Source organism: Canis lupus, chromosome 4, assembly GCF_048164855.1.
Source record: "Canis lupus baileyi chromosome 4, mCanLup2.hap1, whole genome shotgun sequence".
NCBI lineage: Eukaryota > Metazoa > Chordata > Mammalia > Carnivora > Canidae > Canis > Canis lupus.
This window is the reverse complement of record NC_132841.1, coordinates 27,885,759-27,913,164: the sequence shown is the minus strand read 5'-3', so window position 1 is coordinate 27,913,164 and position 27,406 is coordinate 27,885,759. Positions and strand designations below refer to the sequence as shown.

Below are 27,406 nucleotides of genomic sequence, written 5' to 3'. Positions count from 1 at the left end.
GCTGATACTTGAGTTTGCATCTTAAGAAGCTAGCAGGAGTCCTCCCCTCCTGTCACTGGCTGATTTGCTTAAATAAGCTGCACATTATTCCCTGTCTGAGAGGCCAAGTGAAGGCAGCTGGGACAAATTAGTGTCAGCTACTTCGTCTGGCCCCCCAGTGCTGGGAAATCCTCACCATTGCAAGAGAGCTTAGATTTTGAGCTCATTTCATGATGGTGATGCCATTTGCAAGGGCTTCTATCCTCTTTCCTCTCCTCGCCCCTGCATCCCTGCCCTCCCTTCCCATCCCCTCATTGGCCTGTAGAGTCAGCTCTGACCAAAGCTCAGCATCCTTACACACACACACACACACACACACACACACACCCAGAGCCCAGCTGACAGAGATTAGTCTTGGGTCAGCTGTTTATGAATGAAGAAGAGGTCCTTCCCCTGTGCCCTGGCCACGCCCCTTCTCTTTGCAGCATTTTGAGAATGAGGTCGGGGCCAGGATTTCAGTGCTTATGTCTCGTAAATAGCAACACAGATCAAAATTAATCTTAAGCTATTTGTTTTGCTGCCTCCTTCAGATAATAGAGGGAAAAGAAGAGGCTTGTTTATATTTTTGTGTTTTTTTGTGTGTATGACTTTGCAAAGGGATGAAGGAGTGAATGAGCGTGAGGGGAGAGCCTGGGGTGAGCCTGCCAGGAGGATTAGCACCGGATAGATGGTGATTTGCCAGCAGACTGCAGGGTTACCTTGGATTCAGCTGCAGCACGGTTTAGTTTTTGAGACAAAATGGAAGAATAAAACAAGCCCCAGTGATGTACTGTTTTACCACTTTCTTTCATCAGGATGATTTGTCAGGTGCTATGAGGCTGCGTCTTTCTTCCTCAGTGTTCTGCTGTTTGTCAGTGTTTACTGTGTGGTCTGCTGTCTGTCCCGGTAGCTCCGTGGGGTTCTGCAATGTTTTCAATGAGTACAGTAGGCAGATTGCATTTCCTATCTGCCAGTTTGATGCACACACACAGTACAGATATGCATGTGTGATCCCCTCGACTCTCTCTCTCTCTCTCTCTCTCTCTCTCTCTCTCACACACACACACACACACGCACACACAGCTTGGCTGTGCAGTCATTACATAAATTGGGATTCATCTCTATCCACCAGCCGATGCCAGAGGGATGTCAATATGCAGATACTCTGAGAAGAGACTGACACTTCTTTCTGCGTGGTCCTTTTAGGATATTAGTGTGTCGGAAAGGTATTTGTTGGCACAGTGTGCAGCGGTAGTGTTTGCTTTCTGTTTTCAATCTTAATTGTTGGCTCTGCACGTCTTGCTCATTTCTGAGCATCCGTTTAGTTGCCCTACTGGTCTCCTCTGTGAAAGACTAAATGAACAAACCAGAACGTAGAGCGGGGACAGAAGTGTTGGTGGCGGCGTCAGCTGCCGCATACGCTTCGGATGGACGTCAGTGTGACAGGTATCCTTTGGAGGAGATGCCAAACTGTCTTTTATATCAGAGGCATTAATTCTGAGTGAAGAGTGTAAAGATGAACAAGTCTTCTCGTGTAGCTGGCCTAATGTATTAGCGGCTTTGGCTCCCTGCACCTAACCCGTTTCCAGAATACTTGAGAAGTGTTGTAACTACACGCTCGTGGATGTGCACACACACACACACACACACACATTTGTACAAGCAGCAAATTTGTGCTTTTCAAATTGATGGTTCTTGTCTGGAGACCAGCAGTCAATCAGGGGTTGCATAGGGCTGGGGGCGGGAGCGGGCTTAGCTTGTTCCTGGGTGTGAGGGGTCTTCCTGGGATTGATGAAAATGGTTGAAGCCATTTCATTGCAGTGATGGCTGTATCCCTTGGTCAGTTTACTTGAAGTCACCGAATTGTGCACTTAAAATGGGTCAACTTTGTGGTCTGTAAATCCTTGTCAGAACTTGGAAAAATTGATATTCCCATGTCTGAGTTCTTCTGGGTCTAGGATGCCCATAAAACGACCAGTTGTATCGCTCTGAATTCTTACCTGCTCTTTCCTCACTGGAAGTGTGCGGACTTCAGTTGCGGAGAAGCTGGACCCTGTTGCTAACAGGGCAAGATGGGACCCGGCACCATAGAAACAAGAGTCTGCCCTGACCCCTGTTGGCCAGCACAGAGGTTGCTGCCCACTGCAAGGTGTGGAGGCAGCATCAGGGCGTCCTGTGGGGGCCTCCAGGGCTTGAGATTCCCAAGAGGGCCCCAGAAAGCAGTTGGAAATCTGCTTCTCCACTTGTGTCCAACACCCCCCACCCCGACAAAGCCCCCCAGAACGAAGCTTCCTGGTGTTGGCTTTAAGTGATGGCATTTTCTTCTTCTTTTGCAGGTTGTCTTAGTCTTTGCTCTCAGCATTGGTGCCCTTGTAATATACTTCATAGATTCGTCAAAGTGAGTATTCAAATGCGTTGTCTTGCCCTCTTTTCTAAAACAATCATGAGCCTCTGCGTCGATGAGTTGATTTATTTTAACACCAAAATTTGCAAGTCTTTTGAGGGTGGAAGGCTGTCAGAGGAAGGCAAAGCTACTCTGCTGGTTTTCTGAATGGGAAAACAAGCTGTCACAGGAAGGTTACTCGGATTCTGCTGGTGTAAGAGGGAGGGAGATGTATTTGAGGATAAGTCTTTTTGCTGGGTCTAATTTGTTTTCAAATACCTGTTTCCTGTTGAAATATTTGCACTAAAGATGTCAAGAAGCTAGGAGGGCTTTGGTAGGAATGTCCAACCACTGGGAGGGTTACAGGTATCCAGCCAATGAGGGTCCAAGCCATTCTTGCCATGGTTGTAAGGTCCTCTTCTCATTAGGGTTTCTCATGCTTTAATCTTGTTGGGGATCGGATTAGGAAGCATGGCTCTGTCCTTTGCAGCTATCAAGCAGAATATTCAGTGGAAACATTGCTCGTTGGTGCTTCTTGACTTGTGAAGGTAACAGATGGGAGGAAGGAGTTCTTTATGACTCCCAGAGGTCAAGGCCCATGGCCATCTAGCATTTCCTAGAGTGGACATTTGTGTGGAGCCCTGGGGTACCAGCTCAGTGAACTGATACTCTGGGCTGAACCTGAGGTGGAGGTGGGGGCGGTTCTTGAGGACAGAGTTTAAGGCTTCATAGGGGTCAAAAGAGGTCACCGAGCAGAGCTGCTAGGCAGTGGCCAGCTCTGCCCTGGTTCCAGCAGGTCTCACCCCGGGGTACCTTATTTGTTCCAACGATTGTGTTGCAAGCTTGGGGCTGAGAAGCTGGAGCCAAGCTGGTCTGACGCGCCTTTCTGTGGTGACCGTGAACTTGACAACTGGGCGGTGACCTTGAACTCTTTGCCTGCGTTGTCCACTGTGAGAGTGTTTTTGTCTCTCTGAACTCTATCCTTGGTATGACTGTTCACTAGAGTTTGATTCCAGGAACCTGCTTTGTGTCCTTGTTGGCACGGACCCTGGTGTGCCTGAGTCCTGAGCTTAGTGCTCCTTTTCTATGTGTCGGGATGGTAGTAATTTCATGCACGCCTAAATTCTGAATTTCTCAGAGGCATCTGGTCACCAGCCAAAGGATTTTGTGCAATTGGGTGCTGAGGCCAAAATGCCATGTCAGGGAAAATAAAGCAAACATCCCTTTAATCACTTGCCTCTGGGAATCAGCCAAGTCTGAGAGTATCAGAGGTCCTTCAGCCCGTCCCCATGCACAAGGCTGGACTGCCCTCACCTGCCTCAGGGGGAGAGTCCTTTCAAAGTACTCCAGGAGACAAGATTCTACACGCCTCTTCCATTAGCTCTTCCTGGCCAAGAAAGAGAAGAGATGTTTAAGCCTGGACATCTCCAACTGGTATGTCATTGAAGGTAAGCTTCTTTTAAATATCTTCTCTAAATGATTCTGGACCATATTTGGATTGAACTAAAGATCTTCTAAAGCCCTGGTCTTATTTCTCCATTCTCTTCCCAGGAGTGAGGACTGTTCTCACATGTCAGGGGGTGCATATCCTGTCCACTTCCATGCCAGGCTCAGGAAATGGGTTTGGGCATGTAGTATGTGTGCCCCAGACAGAGCAAACCCTCACATGGAGGTGAGTGTGGTGATCGGTTAGGAGAGATGCCTCAGCACCTTCTTACCCTTCCCCTCCCTTTCTGCTCCTTTGTATTTCTCAGAAATAAAATGCTCTTGTTAGATGGATTTGAATTGTGTCCTTTTTTACAGTGTCTACTGAAAGGCAGACTTTTGTTCGGTAGATTCTGGTGTTCACAGCTCCATATAGGAGAATGGAAAGGAATGGAATTCCCCAAAGCAAAGGGCCCCTACTCTGGATGCCCTGCGCCACCCCCCGGTCCTTCGGATTTAGTTATGATTTTGCTCAGTCTTGGGAAAGCCAGCATTGGGACCCTTTTCTGGTTCCGGTTTCTTTTATGGACTTACAAAGAGTCTATTCCAAAGATGGACAGTTTAGTCCTATTCTGCAATTTTTCAGCAAAAATGCCAATAATCTTAGAACCAAACTTGTCCCCATTTTCCCTGGGGACTGCCCTAACCTCAGTCTTTCTTCTGTGTCACTAACCTCTGTGGTTTGGCATAACGAGACTTGATTTATAAGAAGACTTGATGTTTATTTATGTCAGCCCTTCCGGTTCTCATTTGCATTAGTATGTTTGGTTATAGCCATCTCCCAAGGTTCTGTCCTTTGGGTGACCTGATCGGCACAGCCAATAACCAAGGAGTCTTCCATCTTCCTGGGGAAAGCCTGCAAAGCATGCACACATGAAGTAAGGGGCAGAAGTACAATCTGTAAAGTAACCTTTATGGCAAGTCCACAGATTCCTAGGAATAAAAAACAAAAACAAAAACAAAAACAAAACAAACAAAAAACCTATTAGACATTGTAATCAAGCAGACTAAGAGAAAATAAAGTTCTATCCACATATAAGAAGCAAATGGAAAATGTGTAAGAAAGCTGAATGTAAATTCTTAAAATTCATCTTTTCATCCTAAATTCTCATTGATTTATATACACTGGTGGTTTGGCAGGCTATGTGGGGGACTTGGAAAGAGGGCCTTAAACTTCTCTTGGGAAGTTATCCTATATTACCACCCTGGAAAAACCTCGTATTCTTCAGACAAATTTCTGTTAGCATTTAGCCCTTCAAATATACCAATCAAATAAACAAATCCCTAGGCTTTCCCTCGCATGAGCCCAGTTGGGCGGACATTGTCGTGAAGTGGCTCATCTCCATGAATTTCAATCAGAGCTGGCCTCCCCAAAATGGTGAGGAATGTTCTAGCAGCACAAGTTCAAGATATGGGGGTGTCTGCACCCAGCCCCTTGAAGAGGGCAAGGAAGGCAGATTAATATACAAAACAGGCTCTGGTGGTCCGCCCTGCTGGCTCAGTGTCAGACAGGCCTATTGGGGTTGTATGAATGGGCCGGCAGGTGGGGTGGCTGGTCATTCCACTTTCATGTGGCAGCAGGTGGGGAAGGCAGTCCAGATAAATGTCATAATTGGTGGCTTTCTGATCTTGTTAACCTTTCAGAACTTAGTTCACTCTCAAGAGGTAGTGGGTAAGTCATTTCCAAAGACAGCCTCCCCTAAGCATCTTTCCTTTCCCATCCTTAGGCCAAGATAGGTCCCGGAGCAGCTCTTTTTTTTTCATTCAAGGATTTGAGGAGAGCTTCTTTGGGTCTTAATTTTCCTGGAGTGATCACCACAGAAGAATCACTTGTGCAGCCTCAAGTGATTGCTATCTAGCTAAGACAGATTGTGGCTCCGAGCTCCTGGAGTTGAAAGCCAAAGAGAATTACGTTAAACTGTGTTAAAATTATGCTTCATCATCCCAGCGGTAGACTCTCTAGAAGCAGCCAAGCAGAGGAGCTCTTCTACCAAGACTTTGGATAGGCACAAGTGTCAGTTCCTTCCAGACACGGAGAAGATTTAAGCCCTCCAAACACAATAATCCTATCCCTCAGAAGATATTAAATTAGCCACACAAGGCAGGTACTGCCCAAAAGAACTCTTCTTTCTCATTCTTTTTAAAGGTGTTCTGTCCAATTTAAGGCATATGCCACTCCAGCTCCTAATTCTGATGTCTCTTGATCTCCGCTGACCCTTTCCTCCCACACACTCTGAATACTCCGTGAAGCAAAGACTTTTAAAAAATTGTACAACCGAGTCAAAAGCACCCCAGACACCCTGTGGGTGATAATGTCACCATGGCTGGTTCCATCCCTGTCTGTTTCCTCTCTTTGACATAGGTACAGTAATTCTTCTCTAATAGATAAGAAAAAAATAATAAAAAAAAAAAGACCCAACGATGTCAGTGTGAGGGCAGGATTCGTGGATTGCATAATGCAGCAGTTCCTGCTGCTTCTAGAATTTCAAGAGAAAGTTGGAAGAGACAGGGGTTCCGGGCCCTGGATATTTGCATTTTTTCCAGGGGCATTCTTGGAAAGGATGACTCACCTTTGGGGAGATATTTATTCCTTTGATTCGTGTTTAAACTCAGCTACTTCTTATGCTACAGTTACGTGGATTATGAATATTTAATATTGCGCATACTGAAAATGAAGGTCAAGTCCTGCTCACTGGTTACTTCAGTGCAGGCGCACGTCTCTGCAAGGGAGGCTACCCGCTGTTAGCAGAGTAAAGCTGAAAGGTTATACATTGTTAAAATTTTCCTTAATGACTTTATCAGCTCCAAAATTGCTGGCACACAGTGGGGGCACCTGCTGATTTCACCGGTCTTTGCTCTTGGCTTCTCGTATCAGCAAGGCTGCTTTGGGGGGATATGGACATTAGGAAGGAAGAGGGAAGAGCAGTGCAAATTTTGGAAAGCATCTAATCCAAGGGCTGGGTTCCAGGGCAATGCTGGCATTATGATGTGAAAATGGCCCTCCCTTGGTCTTTAACATCCATTTAACGTTTTACGTTTGCATTCACGGGCTCATTCATCTTGTGTTCATTCGCTCATTTAAGACGTCTCACACTGAAGATTTTCCACCACACAGTAAAATTGCTTGGGGTTAGGTATGGTTAAGGGAGATTATCTTTAAGATCGCAATAGAAATCGACCTGATGGTTTTCATAGTCTCCAAAAATAAAAGTGGTACCGTTGATGTGATGGGGATACCCAGAGCCGTCGCAGAACCGGCCAGTCACCAGCTACTGTACCCAGTGAGTGTTTACACAGGCGGGCCTGGAGTCCCCCAGTCTAGAAATCCTTCTCAAAAAAGGAAGAGATGGGGCAGGTGGCTGGGAGAACTGTTCCCTGATCGGAGACTGTGCTGAGCACCTCGTGATGCACACCACACAGGACCTCCCTGAGTTCTCCCAACAACCTGATCGGATGAGTGCTCTACCTTCCCGAACATGCCGCATTTGTCCCAAACCCCCAAACCAGGTAGCTCATCGGTCAGGGAGCCAGGACTCGAGCCCAACACGTCTAAAGGGATCTCTCTCCCAAGTGTCTCGAGGTGTAATTCCCGATGGTGGAAGTGCCTCCGTGGGTCGAGTGAGGAGTTGCAAGAACGAGGAGTAGCTGAGCCTCCTTAGCTGACTCCTCTGTCCTGTTTTCAATTCGTTCTCCGTCTTCCCATTTCCTATCTTTGGGGCCACGTCCACAAGTCAGCAGTGCCAACGGGGGTCCTAGCACAGCTTCCTCCCTAGGACACAAGACTTGTGGGATGGGTCATGTTGTGTCTGCCGTCTGTTTAGGTCTTGGTGCGTTTCTTCCTAAGTTATGGTGTAATAAGACTCTCTTCTCTTTTATCTCAGGGTAGTGGCAGCATTTGGTGATGGAATAGGGTCAAGGTTGCAAAGAACAGGAAAGCTGGTTGTTTTCAAGGGCTTCTCCCAATGAAGGGGTTCTTTCCCAGTAGAAAGCCCCTTGGCTTCCTCCCACCATGCTCACCTCGTCCTCTGTGGCTGTCGTTTGGCACACTACAGTAGGTAATGAGAGAAGCCCTACTACTCCATGACACAGGTTCTTTTGTCTCTGAGAGAGCTGCAGAATTTCATTAACTTGTTACAGCTTTGCACTGTGTGCCTAGAAAGTTAGTACCAATGAAGCAATGGACTTTAGGAGAATTTGGTTCCCAAGAGCTTTCTGTGGAGGTCTCTGGACCAGGGTAAGATACCTGACCTCCTCCTCCGGTTGGTCCCGTTCTTCCCGGCTGTATGCATAGGTGTTGACCCAGTGCCTCCCAAGTGGCAGCTTGGTAGCAGACACCTGGCCTAGCTGTGAGGATGGCGTTGTCACCTCCACGGTAACATGATATAAACTGTAAAAAAAGTACTATGAAGGCCATTCTCACTTCCACCATGAGCTCGCCCCCTGCCTGGCAGTAAGAACAGTCGGGTAGCCCATGGCATAGAGAAGGGAGCTCACCACCTTCCCCTGTGCCCAGCTCCTTCATGGAACGTGGTCTTTCTAGGTGGCATGCTGGGAAATTCCCTGCCGTTCTCTGCCGTGATGTCTTTGTCGAGGAGTCACTGTATGCTTTTAACCTTTGTTGAGGAAGTCAACACAAGTCACTGTGTGTGCAAAGCATCTCCCTATTCTTTTTTCCCCCTTTTACATGCTCCACCCTAATTTTCTCTATCCCTCACTGACATTTTTATTGCGAGGCTTTGGTTTGGAAAATTATGGGTAGGGAAAGTTCAAGGGCAGGATGTTCAGAACAGCATTGCACATCTGTGAAGGGAGCACAACAGGAGAGCCAGCAGCTGTTTAGAGAATGGAATGTCAGATGGTGGAGGCACTGGGCCCACAGAGGGATGGAGGAGGGGAACAGACCTTCAGGGCAAAGAGTCTGTAAATACCTCCCAATGGGAAGTCTTTGTCCCCTTGCAGAATTTAACCTTTAATGGCAACACTGGATTCTCTGACTCAACTGTTCTATTTCATCTAGCTTTCCAAAATGCCAATTTTTTTTTTAATCAGGAGAGAAGACAGGTGGAGGATATGCCCAGAGGGTAACTCCTCTTCATCCATCTCCCTTCCATCTGGGTAAGGCGGGCTCAGCTTCCTGGCTTACTTCTCATTGCCTGGGTGATACATAGGTATCACATCCGTTGGCATCTGGAAACATCAAGGACCTGGTCATCTTTGGCCTTTCCTTGGAAAAAATCAGAGACTCTTAGGAATGGGAAGGAAGACAGAGCTAGACCTTCCAGGGCCTAGCTCCAAAAGGTAACTTGAGAGAATGACATGTTAGAATTTGCAGAGACTTTCAAGTCCAACTGGTGCCACTATCCCCTGTGCCTCAACCTCCTCTCCTGCCCCATGAAGTTGAGGGATATACTCAAGGGCACCCACGTAGCCAGGGGCTGACCTAGAACCAGAGCAATTTTCTCTAGTCCAGGCCCCTTTCTCCTTGATCCCTTGGGGTTCTTCCTACCAAATACTAAATAAACTAAGATGTGATGACAAATATTATCCATTGAATAGCAAAGCAAATAGTGATTCTTACACCTATTCTGGGAGTTTCAGGCTGTCATCATGGGGGCAACTTTAGGGTCATAGAAAAGAACAAAGATAATGAGAGGTAGGCACTTGGGATTCAATCTCCTTGGCAAGAGACCCTGAATTACTTGATTTTATGAGCCTTTCCTTTTTTTTTTTTTTTTTTTTTTGTTGTTGTTGTTGTACTATTTTGGAGGGGGAGGTAAGTGTTCAACTGTGTTGTGGAAGGTTATTAGCAAGCCTGAATGCATTGGTTTGGCTTGTTTAGATTTTTTTTCCCTGGAATTTGTTATGCATGACTTTTGAGGATATTTTGCCCAATGGCTCCATTTGTTTCACTGTGAAAACACTATCTGATGACTATGTCTATAAATCTGTATTTACTCTTCTCTCCAAAATTAGAATGAATTATTTCTTCTCTTCTCAACACTCTTCAGAATTTGAAAGGAAAACTTTGGATTATCTGACACTGTTTCAGCCCTCTTGCTTCTTTTAAAAAGAATGATTGTTTCAGGGAAAATGAAAAACATGCATTCCCTTGTAGGTTCAGTTGATTGTTTATGTCTTCTGCAATGAGCATGTGTTTATAGTGCATGAGGGCTGGATCTTGTCCCTGTTGCACAGCACTGGTCCTCTACGTAAAGTCACAGGCAGAAGTGCACACAGAACTGCCAAGGGATCAGAGTAGGAGCCAGCTGGAGAGAAAGGTTAGCGCTCAGAACAGTTTAATCCAAACACAAGGGCAAAGCTCATGCTTCACACAACCATGATTGTGCTGAGGTTTGGTGTAGACTATTACAGCTTTATGATAGGTCTTCTGGGTTGCAGACGAGAATGGAGATGTGACCTCTGTCTTTGCTTTTATTCGTCCTTCTTCCTGACAGTCTGACAAATTGTAGCTTTGGGGAGACCCTGGTCAGTGATGAGTCATTTGTGGTTTAAAAATAGAATTTCTTGCAGCAAAGATGCCCTTGGGGCTTTTCGATGCACATGTCACTATTCGTAGAATTCGGGAGAAGGGAATGTGTGTGTGTGTGTATGTGTATTTGTGTAGGGGATATTCTTGTCCCAACTCTCGATTGATGAGAGAGCATAGTATGAGTTGGTTAGCCACTAGTCTCATCGTAACAACAGAGATGAAGCTGAGAGCCATGAACCTATGCCTTTAAAGATACCGTCAGGTAAGAGATCCCTATTAAGTATTGAATGCAGGAAAGAAATTTGCTAGGTATGGAGGACTGAAAATACTATGTGTAAGACTAGATCTTTTCCATTAAGACTTTTAAATTATATATATTTTTACAAGGGCCAGAAAGTATAGCCATCATATAGCAAATAGAGGGAAAATGGGCATAAATATAGCAAAAGGACAGGAGAAATGAGGTACCAAAACAAGGTAACAATTGAGATCTCCCCAGGAAGTGTGTCATCACTCTCTACTATGAGCATTGCAGAAGGTCAGGGCTGAAGGTAGAGAAGCCAAGACGACAGCTGGGTCTTGGAAGTGTTTTGACTTTGGGGAGGTTTTGAGTTGAGGAGGTAAAAACTCTGTCTCCCCTTGATTCTGAGAACCCACAGAGGGGCCTCTCATGGCCTGCACTATGTTCTCTGACTTTTATTTTCGGTATGTGGTGAGTCCGGCAAAGCCCCGCCTTGCCATGAGCCCCTGAAATAAAGGATTGAGAGTGCTGCAAGGGTGGCATAACAGAACCAGACAAGCAAACTGTCCCTGGTGGCAGTAATACCTGTTCTCCAATTGCAAGTGATGAAAATCTTTGGAAACTTCTCTTTGGAAATTTCCAGAAGTGGCTGACTGAAAGGCATCCACTCCACCTTTCTGAGAGCAAGGTCAGGGTGTAGTTTCAGGGGCCCTCTTTGTGAACTTGCCACATGCTAAGCATCCAGGGACATAGTGGGGAAGAAAGTTATGGCCATGGAAGGTGCTGTTACTGATGAAGTGGTCACGGCACGTTTGGCTGGTGACCGGGGTTTGCCTGTAGGGTCACATGATGACTTTCATGGGTGCTTTCTTGGGTCCCTTTCTCTGTACAGCATATTAAAAGTTACACTTTGTGACTGCATTCATATAAAGATGAATATAATCCAGGCTGGATTCATTATTATGTATTTATTGTTTTTTTTTTCTTCTGATTTTAAAGAAAGGAAAATTAAGGCATTTTTGTAGGTCACTGGAAGTCTGGTGGGCTGTAGGCACTGTGCCTGCCATGGCCTGTTGGAAAGTTGGCCCTGATTCCTCCCTTCCTGTCAGCCCCATCCATCTGGAAATTTTCACAGATAACAAAACAAGCTCAGAGACAGAGGCCTAATATCCCATCCATCTTAGTGTCATCTAATTGTTTCAGATGAGGAAATTAAAAATAAACATTCCATTTCAAACCATGTCTTTTGACTTGGCTTTGAGAAATATGAACTCCAGCAGCCCATCCTTAAAAAAAATGGCACCTGTAGATATGTCCAGTTTTTGTTCAGAAAACCTAATAATCTTGTGATGAGTTTTAGAGAGAAATATGTGCTTTGTCCATCCTCCTATCTGAAAATGAGCCTTGCCAGTTTAGGAGATCTGTTTGCTGAGAGCTCCACAGTGAAAAATAACATTCCCTACAGCAAGGTTTGTAAGCTCCAAGAGATGGGACCGAGTGGGGTAGGGTGAGGAGATGTTATAGGAATGAGGGAAGCAGATCTGGTGAGGACTGAGCTGAGGTGAGAGCTCAAGCCTCTCCTGAAGTGGTTTCCCAGCTCTGGCTGATTGTCCCCAAGCAGAGCGCAGGCTCGTGTGGCCCAATCATCCTGTGTTTCAGAGAGAGGAGAGGAAACCAGGCTTTGTGTTGAATCTCCAGTTTTAAAATCCTGCCCACGGCTCCAGATCTTTTAAAGTACTCTGCAGGCCAAACAAAACACTTCTGCAGGCCAGATTTGGGCCTCCCGTTTTCAATCTTTATTCTAAACTGTCTCTCTTTCTGGTCTTGAATTAGCTCTGCTCTCGGAGTGCCAGAAAAATCTTCTTAACTCTTGATTCTCCATCCCCTAGAAAGGGTCCCTTCACTTTCAAAAGTGAGGAGTCCTTGGTCTCCAGGTGCTCTGGCTTATTTCCTATCTAACACACTTGCAGATGCTGCTTAGGTATAAGTGTCCACTCTTCTCTAGGCAAATACTGTATGTCACAGCAATAAATCACCCACAATTTACTGTAAATCCCTACAGCTGCATATCATGATCTCGACGTCATCCCTGAAAATAACGTCGTTAGGACCTCATAAACATACACTCTGTTTGTTTAAGAACTGCAAGAGCTTTTTAAACATGGTTGCTAAGTCACAAGAGTGTATTTTCCAGGACATAAATGGAAGTGAACACAACCCCCTTAAATTGTCAGATTCTTTATAAGAAAAGAGGCCCAAATCTGTCTGTTCTGCTGGTGTATTAACTTGACCAAAATGGAGTTGATTATACGAAGCATGTGTGTTGATAACTATTAGACACTATCTTCTGACTGACTTGTCTAAATGGACACATAATATGAAAGTGGTTTAATTTCTAGCATATGCGGGTATAAAAGGATGGATTAGCACAGATAAATCTTGGCTGTATTTTTTTTTTATCAACCTTAAAGTTTGCAATTTGCTGAGCAGTCAATTCAACATTTACTGATAAAATTCTTATGCTATGGCCACTTCAAAAACAAAATCAGAAGCATCTCTGGACCTTTCTTCCTACACATGGTCCCAAGTCTGAGCTACATTTTCATCCCCTCATATTTTGCTTTTTACACAGAAACTTGGCAGCTAATGTTAAGGTAGCGTTGTTAGACTCTGCTGGAATATAGAGCTCAGATGTTTTCAGAACTACAAAAAAGATGGCTGTTCCCTTATGATAACCCCAATTCCAGTAGAACTGCTTCATCAATCTGGTTTTCAAATGGAAAATATTCATACTGTCTTTCACTTATCATGATACTCTCAGGACGAAAAATGTAGGGCGGAGTCCAGGGACTACCAATTAGATTTTGGAATCTACTGTAAGGCACATGTCCTTCTTAAAGATTTTCGATCCATATTCCTATTTATGCCCAGGCAGAGAGCCCCTGTATCTTCCTTTGAGAGCTGGTCTTTTCAACTCTATCTCTCTCTGCCTACCCTCTACCTCCCACCCAAAGATGAACCCATGGCCTAGTTTGAGACACAGTTGATCTTGATGCCTTAGAGAGAACTGGAGGGACCATATGTAAAGAAAGATGAAGGACATGGATGCCAGGCATCTACCTGCACATGCTTTTATCTAGCATCAGGAGGAAGGGGGGGGTGCATAAGGATTTTGCCCTCTTCATAACAGCATGAACAAGAATGCTAAGTCAAGGTCTGTAGGAGCTGCGGTAATAATTGAGATATGCTTCAGGCAGCCCTATAGCCTGTCAGTGCCTTGGAGCACAATCTGTTATCAGGTACTTGCTGAGGCTGGGGAGTAGACAAGGAGGGGGCATTTGGTGGCTGTGTGTCCCTGTGCACTCATGTGCATATGCTTAGAAGAGGAATGAGTAAGAGTTGGTACCTACCGCAAGTGCAATTAGAGAAAGTAATGTGTATAGATTGCCATGTGCCATGGTGATGGTTCTCTTGTGGGGCAAGCACCCCTTTGAAATTTGATGAATGCTGTAGGAATTTTGCTTGCCCGAGACCCTAAAGTTGCTCCAGGGACCCCAAGCTAAAGATTCTTGCTCTGTACGATGAGTTCATTGGCTCAAGCACTACTGTTTCTTCTGCCATGAAGATCATGTAACAGAGAGAGGGCAGTCCTCCTACCCGAAGGTTAAGCAGAGACTGATTGGGAACCCTCCTCTCCTGGCATATCAAACACGTCCAAGCGTGAGACTCTCCATAGTGTGTTTTCTCATCTCCAGCAGTCAGACCCCTTTCCCTCACTGCATTTGAAATCTTGAAAACAGAGGGGCAGTGCTAATGAAACCAGGGAAGGAAGGCCCTAGGCTTCCTGGCCATTGCTTTAATCCTGGGCAACACTGAAAGCAGTGTGTAAGGTGAGACGGGGCTACAGGGCAGAGCCAAAGCACTCTTTGTTCTCTGCTTCTCTTACACACTGGGGGTTAGCACCTGTATTTAGAGGAAAATTTCCTTCCTGGCTTGTGATTCAGGATGCAAACAACCCCCAGCCAAAATCATTCCATCTGAGACACTGCTCTGGAGCACCAGGACCTGGGCACCTCTGGGGTGCCCCGAACAGATGCAGGCAGCTGCCACTTCTCCAGAAAGCCGCATCTCTCACCTGTGGCTGCAGAGTCTCTGGGGCCCTCCGTGGGCTCATCCGACCAGTCTGCAGACCAGTTTGATAGAAAACCAAAGAGCAGCTTCCGGAGAGAAGCCCCATCTCTCCTGAATTCCCTGCTTCTTTCAGAGCTCTTCCTGCCTGCACCTGTCTCCAAGCCAGCCAACTGTGACAGTTTAATTGGTGTAGGGTGGGGGGAAGCAGTCAGGGGTGACTGGCGTTCCGGAAGAAGGAGACTCCCCTGAGAGGAGTGAGGGGAACCGTGACAGGCAGGCCTGGCAGCGCTGTGTAGGGGCAGAGGGTCCATGACCCTCGCTTGAAAACAGTGCCCACTGGAGGAAACATTTGCCAGCTTCTTCTACCCCGAGTTGCTTGGCCAGTTTTGTGTATTCATGTGTGTTGTTGCTGCCTTGACTATGGTGGGCAGAGAGGTCTCTAGGGGGCTCTGGCCTGGAATGGGAATGGATGGAAAGGAAGGACAGCGCTGCCTAAGAGCTAGAAGCAGAATTCTGGGCTTATCCTGCTCTATCACTTCATAGTCCTTGCCCTTGGGCAACCCACTTAACCTTTCCAAACTGTATGGTCTTTTTGTGTGTGTGTGAAATGGGGTGAATATGGTGATGAGGGACAGCAAATCCCTACCTTGCAGCCGTGGGTGCAAGCAATCAGATGGTGTCTGTAAAAGGCTGTGAGTACCGTGCCCAGCGTGAAGGCAGCCCCCCAAATTTAGATATTTCTGTTGTCCTTTTGAGGTTTGTTTTGAAGCTTTTAATCAGGTCTTTAGAGAGACAAGATGTAAACACATTAAAATTAGGAAACAAAACAAGAGTTTGCAAAGCAGTGATGTGGTTCATTATCAAGGGGGTGCGTAAGACCTGAGCTCCTTAAAAGTGCAGCTCTCAACTCATTACTGGTTTGGGAAGGCGGTAGAGTGGGTCAAAATGAGCACTTCTAAAGGATGAGATTGAACAGCCTTTGGTGAAAATACTGCTCCAAAAGGTCACTGTGATTTGATGAAAATTTGTCTCAGTTATCTCCATAGAGCTGTGTATACTGTGTCGATGTATGTCTGTACTGGCTCTTGATGTAAAAATCCGTATCTTACTACGAGTTTCCTGAGAAAGTGGTCTAAGTAGTGCTTGCTTTGAGTCCAGAAGAGAGCACACTTTCTGAGCTGTAGTAATTTAGGGCACCTTCAGGGAAGATGGGTTCAGGCACAGGTAGGATTTAGATAATATGGAAGGAGGGGATAGGGTAAACAGTCCACAAGACCACCCTTACTTCTGACACCAACCGTGGGTTTGAAGAACTCCCCAAACCACCTCAGCTTTGATAATTCACTAGAAGGACCACAACACTCATGCTCAAAGATGGCTTCCTTCAGGGAAAGGATACAGATTAAACGCAGCCAGGGGAAGAGGTCCAGAGGGCCGAGCCAACAAAGTACCAAACACGGAGCTCCCATTGTTCTCTGCCTATGGAGTCACAGGGAGTGTTACTTTTCCAGCATCCAAGTGTGACAACACGCAGGGAATCTTGCCTGCGGAGGAAGCTCACCGAGCCAGGTGTTCGTAGGTTTTTCCGGGCCTCCACACACAAACTTAGGTGACTGTCCATAGACTGACCTCAGGCTCTAATCTTTTTGGAAGTTGACAAATATCATGTGACCCAAAGCCCCTACCATATATCACATTGTTAGACTTTCTGGTGTGGTTAATCACTCCTCCCCATCTGCCAATCACAGCATTACTCTCTGGCTGATGCAAGACACTCAGGCAAAGACTGAGTCAGGCATAACATCCCAAAGACTTAAAGGTTACATCATCAGAAACAGAGGGCCAAGGCCGGATTTCTCTCCTGGCAGGGTCAGCATCTTTATACCAGAGTCAGTGAGGGAACCATGAAGGCTAGAGGAGGGATCTCTCCTGGGTCCTTTGAGCACATACATGAATAGCAGAGGAGAGGGAAATGCTAATTCACAAAATCTAGTGTTTCTGGGGTCTGTTAATGTCAGCAAAATCACTGTTGAAAACAATAGGATTTATCCATCCCCGTGTGCATGCAAGCTGAATAACTAAACAGGTGAGCCTACAGTTGGTAAAGTAAAGCTGGGCACAGGCCACCTGGATGCACATTCCGCATGCAAGTGAGCTGCCCAGGGCACAACAGACCTTTGGTTGGAGCCCATTTGCTGCCATTTCTAGGTGATCAGGACTCTTCCTGTGCCCTGTTCCTTTGCAGACCCAATGGATGGGCCTCCAGGTACCCTGGGCAGCTTTGGTAAGAAGAACATGTGTCTCCCTGCTCCAGTTTAACTTCCCCACTGTAAGGCTTGATGAGGTCAAAATCAGAAAATGCCGAGACCTCAAGCTGGGGATAAAATGCAGATCCAGCATGCCATCAGGCCATGCTGCCCCCTTGCCACCTGACAAATGAGACAATCTCCAGCCAGGGACAGTTTGTAATTGTGCAATCAAATTAACTTGGATTTCAGCTTAATGAAGTGCTTAATGTCCTGAATGAGGCCGAGTCCTAATATTTAGAGAAGCAAGCTGGACCCCAGGAAAGGAAAGAACAGACTTTGGTTGGTAGCTGCTAGTATTAATTGTGCTTGCAAAGCCAACCTTTTTAAAAATTCATCCTTTCATTCAGGCAATCTGTTAGCACCCAGTTCTGCTAGTTTTGCTAAGGGGTTTTCCTGCTGTGGCTCATAAACAGGACGGTGGAAAGAATTTTTTACTGGAAATCTCTGCTGAACTCTATGTCCCAGAGCATATTTCTTAACTTCACCGGATCTCAGCTTTTTCAATTGAACAATAAGAAAAATATTTCTCTTTTTCTTTGGAATTCCCATTTTTTGTTTTGTTGTAGTTAAAGACTGATGCTCTGGAGGCAGGTAGACCTGTTTACAAATTCTCATGCTGTCATTTAGTAGCTGTGTGCCCTTGGGAAGAAATTAACCTCTCTAAGACTTAATATCCACAACTGTCAATATGGGTCCTAATAATTTCTGCTCCTTAGTACTGAGAACAGTAAATGAATACTCCACATAAAGCATCTAGTATGGGACATAGACTATATTGGCATTTATTAAGTTGGATGATATGAATGTGAAATTATTTTCAGTATGAATTATACATCACTAACTTGGTACCAGTGGTTTTTATTTTTATTAAGCTGATGGTTTAGCTCTTGTTTAGAAAATGCCTGATGACTTGGCAATTAACTTAATAAATATTTATTGAATGGTTATTATGTGCCAGGCGCTATTTTAAACTCTACGCACTTACCAACCCTAGTGTCAGAGGAAGACGGATAATAAACATATTGACAAATGAATAAATAAGATAATTTCAGTTGATGATCAGTGCTGGGAAGAAGATAAAACTGGTAATGGGAAAAGCAGGTTTCTTTAACAGTTTTGTGCTGAGGACTCCTTGGGCAGTCTAGTGGATACTGTTACTCCCTTTTGAGAGTATTTATCAATGCATAATGTAAAAACACTGGATGATAAGAAAACTGGTTACATTGAGATACAGTTATCAGGATATAAAAATCAAATTCATGATAGAATATGTGTGCTTCTTTATTAGTACATTCTTATCCAGATCAAGTGCAACAGTTCTAATATGCCTCTTTAATTTTAAAGTAGGATTAATGTAAATGATATTTTGAGATATTGGTATCAGTCGTAGTCTTACATATAAATACATGAGATTTTCATTGCTAACAGAGTCAGAAGGGTCATTGATACTATCCTAGATTGTTGCCCACATTTATAATGAAAGAACATGCTAAATTTGAGGTAGAGGTTAATGAAAGTAAAGCTGTAATTTTTCTCATCTTAAAGTCATGGCATCCCTGAATATTATCCAAGGGCCCCCATGGAAATCTGTGCCACCAGGTAAAAACCCTTAGGATAGAGAGTGACTTGTACTAGGGGTTGAGCCATTTTACTGAGAGATGAATAAGGTGATTTCTACTTTTAGAAAGTGGGGTGCCTGAGTGGCTCAATCTGTTAAGAGTCTGCCCTTGACTCAGATCATGATCTCAAGATCCTGGATCAAGCCCCATTTCAGGCTCTCTGCTCAGTAGGGAGCCTGTTTCTCCCACTCCCTCTGCATGCTACTCCACCTACTTGTGCTCTGTCCTTTCTCGTTCTCGTTCTCTGTCAAATAAATAAAAAAAATCTTTAAAAAAATAAAATAAAAAGCCATTGTGGACATATAGATTAATGGAATAGAATTGAGAGTCCAGATATAAACATATCCATCTATGGTTGGTTGATTTTTGATAAGGATGCCAAGATCTTTCAATGGGAAAGAATAGCATTTTCAAAAGATGGTGTTGAGATGACAACTAGATGAGCCACATGCAAAATAATGAAGTTAGACCCCTACCTCACACTATATGCAAAATTCACTCAAAATAGATACAAGACTTAAATATAAGAGGAGAAATCATTAAACTTTTGGGAGAAAAGATAGGGGTAAACTTTTGTGACATTGAATTTTGCAATTAATTCTTAGATATGATACCAAAAGCATAAGCAACAAAGGAAAAGAATACACGCATTAGACCTCATCAAAACTGAAAACTTTGGGTTTCAAAGGACACTACCAAAAAATGAAAAGACAGCATATAGAATGGGAGAAAATATTTGCATATCATATCTGATAGGAAACTTGTATCTGGAATATATTTAAAAAGCATATTAAAACTCAGTAATAAGAATACAACCCAATTAAAAAATGAGCAAGGGATGGATATTCATGAACACATTCATCATCAGGGAGGTATAAATTAAAACCACAATGAAATACCACTTCACACTCACTCCTATGGCTATACTAAAAAAGGCAGATTGTAACAAGTGTTGATAAGCATGAAGAGGTCAACAAATTGCAACCCTGTACATTGCTAGTGAGAGTGGAAATAGCGCAACAGCTTTGGAGGGCAGTCTGGCAATTCCTCAAAAAGTTAATCATAGAGTTACCATAAAACAGAGCTATTCTACTTCTAGGAATATACCACCAAGGAACAGCAACAGCCTAAATGCTTGTCAATGGACAATTGCATCAGAAAAATGTGGTATATCCATGATGGCATATTATTTGGCCATAAAAGGAACAAGATATGATATATGCCACAACATGGATGAACCATGAAAAGGTTTGCAAAGTGAAAGAAGCCAGTCACAAAAGACTACATGTTATATGGCTCCATTTATATGAAATGTCTGGAACAGGCAAAAGAGAGAGACAGAGAGGCCTGCAGGAGTGAGAAGATGGAGGATGATGACTAAAAGGTACAGGGTTTTTTTCCAAGGTGACCAAAATATTCTAAAGTTTACTGTGGTGATGGTCACACAACTTTGTGAATATACTAAATGCCATTGAGTCGTATACATTAAGTGGGTGAATTATGTGGTACATGAATCATAACTCAATAAACCTGTTACCAAAAAAAAAAAAAAAAAAAAACCATCCTGATGTGATGTGGAGAACAGAGACTGGGGCACAGAATTAAAGGAAGAAAATGTTTGGGAGGTGGTTTCCATTAGTCCAGTTGAGAGAATGACGCCTTGGGCTGAGAGGGAGACAGTGGAGGCGGCGAGCGCACGCTGCAGGTATCACAGACAGACAGGGCTGTTGAGTTGGAAAGAGAGAAAAATGAAGAGTGACTTCTAGGTTGTTGACTTAATAACTGGTTATTAAGACTAGTTAAGACTAGTCCTAGAAGACTTGGAGTTTTAGTTACGAGCTATAGAAATGTTGAGAGAATACTGAAACACTACAAACTCTTTGAAGAGCTGGATCTCACCATGTCATAATTATCAATTTCACTGTAGCTTTTAACAGAGAAGAATATTCATTATACACATGCATAGGCATACACACCACATCTTCACAGGCACTCTCATGCATGCAAAGAAAGAACATAAAAACCACATGCTTTGGAAAGCCGAGCCAGGAAAAGAGAGAATGAACCCCCAGCCTCACAACTTCTCCTCATTCCGATGCTAAATTTGTTCAGTGGAAAGAGATCTGTGATCAGAGCAAGTAGGAAAGAATCTATTCAAGAATTTATGTATCTTAAACATGTCCATCAAGCATAATTTTCTTCCTATCACATGTACAAATAGCAAAGGAGAAGAAAATGTCATTTTAGGGCCTTGGGTATTATAGGATTTTGATAATGTTAGCAAAATAATGGATAAAATAACCCTGATTGCTTCAGTCACCTGGTCCCAACTGGAGCCCAGGCTAAGTAAATTGTCAGTATAAGCGTGTTAAAACCCTTGTTACTTAAGGTCCTTCTCTGGAGACAGTGTGGCTTCAGTAATGAATGAGCTCTGGAAATTAGAGAAGTAATCAGATTGTTAATTGAGATTATTCGCTTCCCCTCAAGCAGAAGCAAATGGAATGGACGCCTCCTGAACGTGTACATGACTCTGCTGTGGGGAGCCAAGGGTTTTCCATGATGCTGAGTCCTCTATGGCTCATCTTCATATAGGAACAGAAGGCATGTCCCCCCTGTGGTGGGGTTAGAGGAAGACTTCCCAGGAACCTTAGCTCTGAGACAGAGATGCAGGAGTTGATATACCCTCATTTATGCTTGAGGAGGATATATTTTCCTCAATATTTTCTCCCTCTTCTTCCAGGGTCCCTTGGGAGCTGGGGTGTCCAGCTCCGTGAAATTAATTGACCGAGGGCTCAGTTTTAATTCCAACTGCACCAACAGAACTTTGCCTTTTGCTGTATAACTCGAGGTTCGACAGACCCATGGGCTCGATTTCCTCATCTGCAGAGGATAGAGTCGAATAGAGAACTTGTGAAATTGTCCTCTATACTTTTCGACTCTCGGAGGTTTTTTTTTTTTTTTTTTGGAAATTGAGTTGAAAATTCACATAGAGTATTAAAGCCTATGATTCAGTGGCATATAATATATTCGCCATGGTAGGCAACCATTACTTCTTTAGTAAGACCCTTATATCACCCTCAGAAAAAACCCTATGTCCCTAAATAGTCACTTCCCTGCCCCTGGCAAACAGCAGTCTTGCATTCTGTCTCTATGGGTTTACCTTTTCTGGATATTTCTTATAAATGGGATCATCCATCTGTGTCTGGCTCCTTTCATGGAGCATTTTATTTTCAAGGCTCATCCATGCTGTAGCCTGTATTAGGACTTTATTCCTTTTTATGACTGAATCATATTCCATTGTGCGAATTTGTCACATTTTGTTTATCCATGTTGATGTGCATTGGGCTTGTTTCTGCTTTTTGGCTATTTTGAATAATGCTGCTATGAGCATTTCTGCACAAGAATTTGTTTGAATTCCTTTCAGTTCTTTTATATCTAGGAATGCAATTGCTGGGTCATCTGATTATTCTCTTTAACCTTTTGAGGAATCACCAAATTGTTTCCCACAGACTTTGGACTCAGACGGATTTGGGATTCAGGTCTAGGTCTACATCTTTCTAGGAATATAACCTTGGACAAGTTATAATCTCTGTGAATCTTTTGTCTATGAGGTGGCCATGATACCACCTGCCTTAATGCTGCGGTGAAGGGATGAGTAACTTGCCAGCTCATGCCTGACAGATAGGTAGGCTGAAGAAATGCTCTTCCTTTTCAATGATGAATAAAAGTAGAGTGGAATAGGCGGGTTTTAAACAACCTGCTTTTAAATTCTTCTTATTATTTTTGCTGCCAAATCATGCTTGGTTCAATTAATAGTAGAATTTTAATATATTTATTTTCTATGTGTTTGCTAGTCGATGGGGCAAGGGAGATGAATCTTCGGGACAAAATCAGGAAGATAGAGTAAGCTGACATGATCTTGAGATTCCTTGGGTGGATGATCCACCTTTATTTACTTTCCATTCTGTCCATGTTTGAGGATGGACTTGGCTATTGGAGTGGTTATTGATCCCTGTGATCCTTCTGTAACATGGCCTGCTTACCATTTTTTTTTTTTTAATATGCAACCATTGGTCACAAACTGCCTCATTAACTTTGAAGGAGTCAATAACTATTTATATGGCTTATGATGTGATATGATCCCTACATTCAAGGTTCAGCCACATCTCCCAAGTAACACCCACTGTTATGTCCTAGGGGTGCATTTTTCATGGTGGACTGTTGTTTTCTTGGTCCTAAGCACTGTAGGTCCTCACTCAGTAAGCCCTGATGGCCACTCTTCTCTTGGGGTTTGGCCCCAGTGATAGTAAGGGGTTTGGACTTGTCCCATGGGATGTGACTAAGGAGGGGTCACTGTGAGAATTTCTGATCCCTAGAGATGGTGAAATAATGAGAGAGAATGGGAAAAGCAGCAAGTGTTTGGGCCCAGTGACCAGTTAGCTCAGAAAATGGTGGACCAAGGAGACGCCCTAGCAGGCAACTAATTTTGTATCCCTTCAAATCAGTGTTCTTTACATATTTATTAAATAGTTAGTGGAGAGACTGAGCTTTTACAGGTGAAGAGAAAGAAGAGGAGGAATAAATGATGTTAGGGTGCCTCAGAGGCCCTCGCCAGCTGCTTTAGCAGTTCAGAGACCCTCTGCTCTTCAAATTTGTCCTTGCAGGGTCTCACCTCCCCACAAGTAGCTTTTCCAAATATTCTTTTGGCTCACATGTTATAACTACTCTCTGAAAAAATCCCATTTTTCCATCCTATTACTTTTCCAGTGATCCCTTGAGCACCTTATAGATTGACACCCAGGAAACTGCCTGGTTGAGCCACTCCCTAATTCACTTCTGGCTGAGAATTTAATTAAAAAAAAAAAAAAGAATTTGAATTAAGTACTTACTCTGTGACAGGCATTGTGCTAAGCCCCTTGTAAGGATCACGTCACTGGATCCTCCCAACGATTGATAAGGTGTGTACCTGTGCCATCCCCACTAACAGGTGAGGAAACCAACACACAGGGTGTTGAAAGTGTCTTACTTAAGGTAACGGCTGGGAGGTGGCCGAAGGAGGATTTGAATCCATACCTTTAACTTTAACCCCTGTGTTTTTCTTGGGCAAAATCATATATTATTTCTTTCAAAGTCAGGATTTCAGACCCCCTGATAATGACAGCAAAATGAAAGCTATTTTGGGGACAGTTTGAGACTAAAACATCACACGTACCAACACTAGTGATTTATTTCAGAATCAAAATTGTTATAATTATGAAGTATAAGTATCTGTAATGTAAATCTTTCCGAGAACTGGAAGGAGCTACCCATCTCTGAAGGTGGTTCTGTTTTAATTTGGTTCCCAGGAAGTAGAGCATTTGTGCCATAATTTGCATTTGGCAGTACCTTCCAACTAAGTCACTGACAGGCCAAAGCCTTAGAATGATGGAAGTATGGAGTTCACAGGCATCTTCTGGGGCCTGGTGAACCTCAGAACCAGAACCTGGATTAGCCAGACACCCCATTGAGGGACGTTGATTGATCGCTTTTCCTATCTGTAACTAATTGCAAAAAAATGCCCGGAACTTCACAGGGAAATTTTTCCGTCTTCTGCTTTTCTCTGCGGACCTCAAATTGCTTGATATTCTGGCTGTTTCCAGGGCGTTGACGTCAGTGGAAACGGCATGCACAGAATAATTATCTAATATGCCATAAACTCCATGCTATGGTCTGGCAAAGGAAATATTGCTCCAGGCAAAGGGGAACTCAGATTATATATATATAAAAAAGCAATAAGCCTCTCCTTTGTTACTCCTGAAGAAGGAGGATTCTGGCTTTGAAGATGAACTGAAAGTCCAAAAAGAGCCCATTTTGTAGTGAGGGAGGTACCCCTCTCTCTTAGAACCCCGAAGTTATTTTTTTGGACATTGGCTTAGTCCAGTGGAGACCACAGCGAATGTCCAGCAGCACAGCCAGGAGCGGTGGCCTGCGGGCCCATAGCTCCTCCTTTCACCTGAAGCCCCTCCTTGCGGGGTGAACAAGCTTCCTTAGAGCCCATATGATTTATTCCTCGTCCCTCCGAAAGCATCCAGTCCTGGGCTGGGCGAGGGAAAGATAAATGAGTCCCAGTGGCCGTGTTGTAGATTACTTAGTGCCAGTTGTCAGTTCTTTTTTCCCTGGGAAGGGTTTGAAATGAGATTGTTTTCGACAGACTGTCCATGATAAATGATTTTCCGAGTAAGAAATTGCTTTCAGTGCCGAACCTCACCAAATCACCCTGACAAATGTTTGTGGTGGTGGTGGTGGAGGGGTGCTTCTCCTTGCCATTTCATGCTCCGGGAGGGGAGGGGTGGGGGTGCAGTGGGAGGTAGGGATGGGTCGGATAGGGTGTCTCCCCGATGCAGACAAAGAGGGGTGGGGGCCTTTGTTTCTGGGCGATGCATTTGGTCAGTTTCTTCCAGCTATTGCTGCGGGTCCAGAATATTCTAGATCAGAGGGAGGAAGAGGGATGTGTGTGCATCTGTTAGTGCTGGCTTATTGTGTTGTTTCCATGTGTAACTGTTAGGGTGAGGAGCCTAATGCCAGTTATAAATAGAATAGCGATATGTACACACAGCAGGGGCAGGCACCCTCCAGGCCATGTTCCCAAACTCTAACTAGTTCGTGACCCCTCCTGAAAAATCACAAAAATAGCATTCCCTCTTTCAGTATTATTTGGCATTTCACAAGAGATTAAATGTCATGTCTAGAGTCACAAAGGCCTGTTAGAACACGGCTTTTCCAGCTGTACAGGATCCCCTTCCTCCTCTAGATTCTGGGGGAGTGGGGGTGGGGGGGGGCTCCTGCCGGGCAGTCGTACAGGGCTCGGCCATGGAGACGCCCCAGGGCATTGGCAGGAGGATACCTTGAGAGCCAGAATCTGGAGGCAGAGCCTGCAGCATCACAGCATAACCAGGGCAGGCTCTGGGGTATCAGAGCCCAGGTGAGATGAGCCTGCAAGAGGGGCCCACAGTGCTGAGCTGCAGATGGACCTCAGCAGCTCCAGTGTTAAAGGGGATTCTTACTCTCCTGTATTTAGACCTGTGGCCTCCATGGATCCTCAGATGCCTGCCAGGTCCCCCAGCTCCTGCCTCCTCTTAAGGCCCCCGGAGAAAGGCCACCAATGCCCCTTCGGTGATGCTTACTCAGTGGCCAGTAGCCCAGGCCACCTCTGTGAGGCGCCAGTGAGCAGCTACAGGAGTGTCACAGACTTCCTGCTGCATGGATTCAGGGAGAGGCAAAGTGTGATGCTGCAAGGCCAGGGCCTGTCATGGGGAGAAACTGGCCCTTCCGGTGGTATTGGGAGCGACAGCACATCCTCGAGGTGACTTCCGCCATGACTTCAGAAGCAAGGTCTGTTGAGAGCTTGCTGGTTTTCCTAGTCATGGTGGAATCTTCTGGGGCTGGTGGGAAAGATGGGTCATGCTTCTCCTCCCCACATTGTTTTTCCTGCAGTAATAATCCTATCTTCCTCATAGTTTCAGCCTCTGTTTAGGCATGGCAGCAGATGGACTGCAGCCTGAGAGGACATGCATGTGCCCAAGAACATAGAGTTAGTCAACTCTAGTGCTGCCACATTCATTCTCCTGGTCTGTCCTCACCTTGCTCAGATCCTGTCTGCCTGGCATGCCCCATGATATCTCCTGTCACTTGGGACACAGCATAAGAGGACTCAGTAGGGCATCCGTGGCCTAGCAAAGCTGAGTACAAGAGTCCAGCACTGCCTGCGGATTCATTCATCCATCAAACATTTATTGAACCTTATGCATCATGCTTTGTGCTGGGTATTGGGACCAGAGATGGAAACAGAGAACATTTTCTGCCCTCGAGATTCTAGACCCCTTTCACATCTCACGTGGAATCTGACAAGTAGTAGTAGTGGTAACGACAGCAGCAACCAGTGTATTGAGTGCTTACTATGTTCTAGTATGTTCTAGTCCACATTCTAGGCTTTCCCCTCTTACTAACTCTTCTGAACCTTGCAACTATCCTCATCCTCATTTTATAGATGAGGAGACTGGGCCTCACAAAAGCTAAGGAGCTCTCCCAGAGTCACCCAGGTAATGGATGATGCCACTGAGATCTGAATCCTGGGAGCTGTAGTTCCAGGAACAGATGCCCTCAACTGGTCCTGTGGTGGGGATGAGTCAAGGTCAAGGTGGATGTGAGGGGAAGGAGTGGTCCGCACCTTCACGGGCTACGGGAAAGCTGTTCTAGGGAACTGATGCGTGAGCTGGGTCCGAACTTTTCTCAAGGCATCCAGGTCCTCAACATCGGTGAGAAGCAGCCCTGCTTTCCTGATCTCTGGGCTTGGTCTCCAGTGTTGGAACTGCCCCACAGCCCTTTCTTGTAGTGTGCAGACCTTTGCAGTGGAGGCAGGTTCACCAGTGTGCTCCATTTAGATCCAGGGACTTGGGACCTATTTGCAAAGGAGAGAAGATATGCGCATAGATCCACGTGCTCAGCTCCATGTTCAGATGGACCTTCAGCTTTCAAAGTTATAGTCATGCAGGATACAAAGCCTTTTAGGAGCCAGTCGGAAGGAATGTGGCTCCTCTCCCAATTTGGGTCTATGAGCCATGGGCCCAGGCCATGCCTTGTTGGTTAGAGCAGAAATTAGAATAATTACCTCTCTATTTTGGGAGCAGACACATCTAGGGCTAATTAGATCAGTTAAACCCCAGGTGTGTCTGGGTCCTTGGAACTGTAACA

The 27,406-nt window shown here is 44.8% G+C and overlaps 1 protein-coding gene across 23 annotated transcripts in view; it reads left to right on the top strand.

Moving 5' to 3' along the window:
* Positions 1–27,406, top strand: part of KCNMA1 (potassium calcium-activated channel subfamily M alpha 1) — a 718,149-nt gene that overhangs the window by 357,240 nt on the left and 333,503 nt on the right. For 21 of the 23 annotated variants that reach the window (XM_072823726.1, XM_072823725.1, XM_072823727.1 and 18 more), the window contains exon 3: positions 2,355–2,416. In XM_072823726.1, the coding sequence (XP_072679827.1) occupies positions 2,355–2,416 (62 nt within the window). Of the gene's footprint in view, positions 1–2,354; positions 2,417–3,651; positions 3,677–3,782; positions 3,850–3,952; positions 4,181–27,406 lie in introns of those variants that run through there. The other 2 variants (XM_072823741.1, XM_072823742.1) reach the window with 2 other exon arrangements.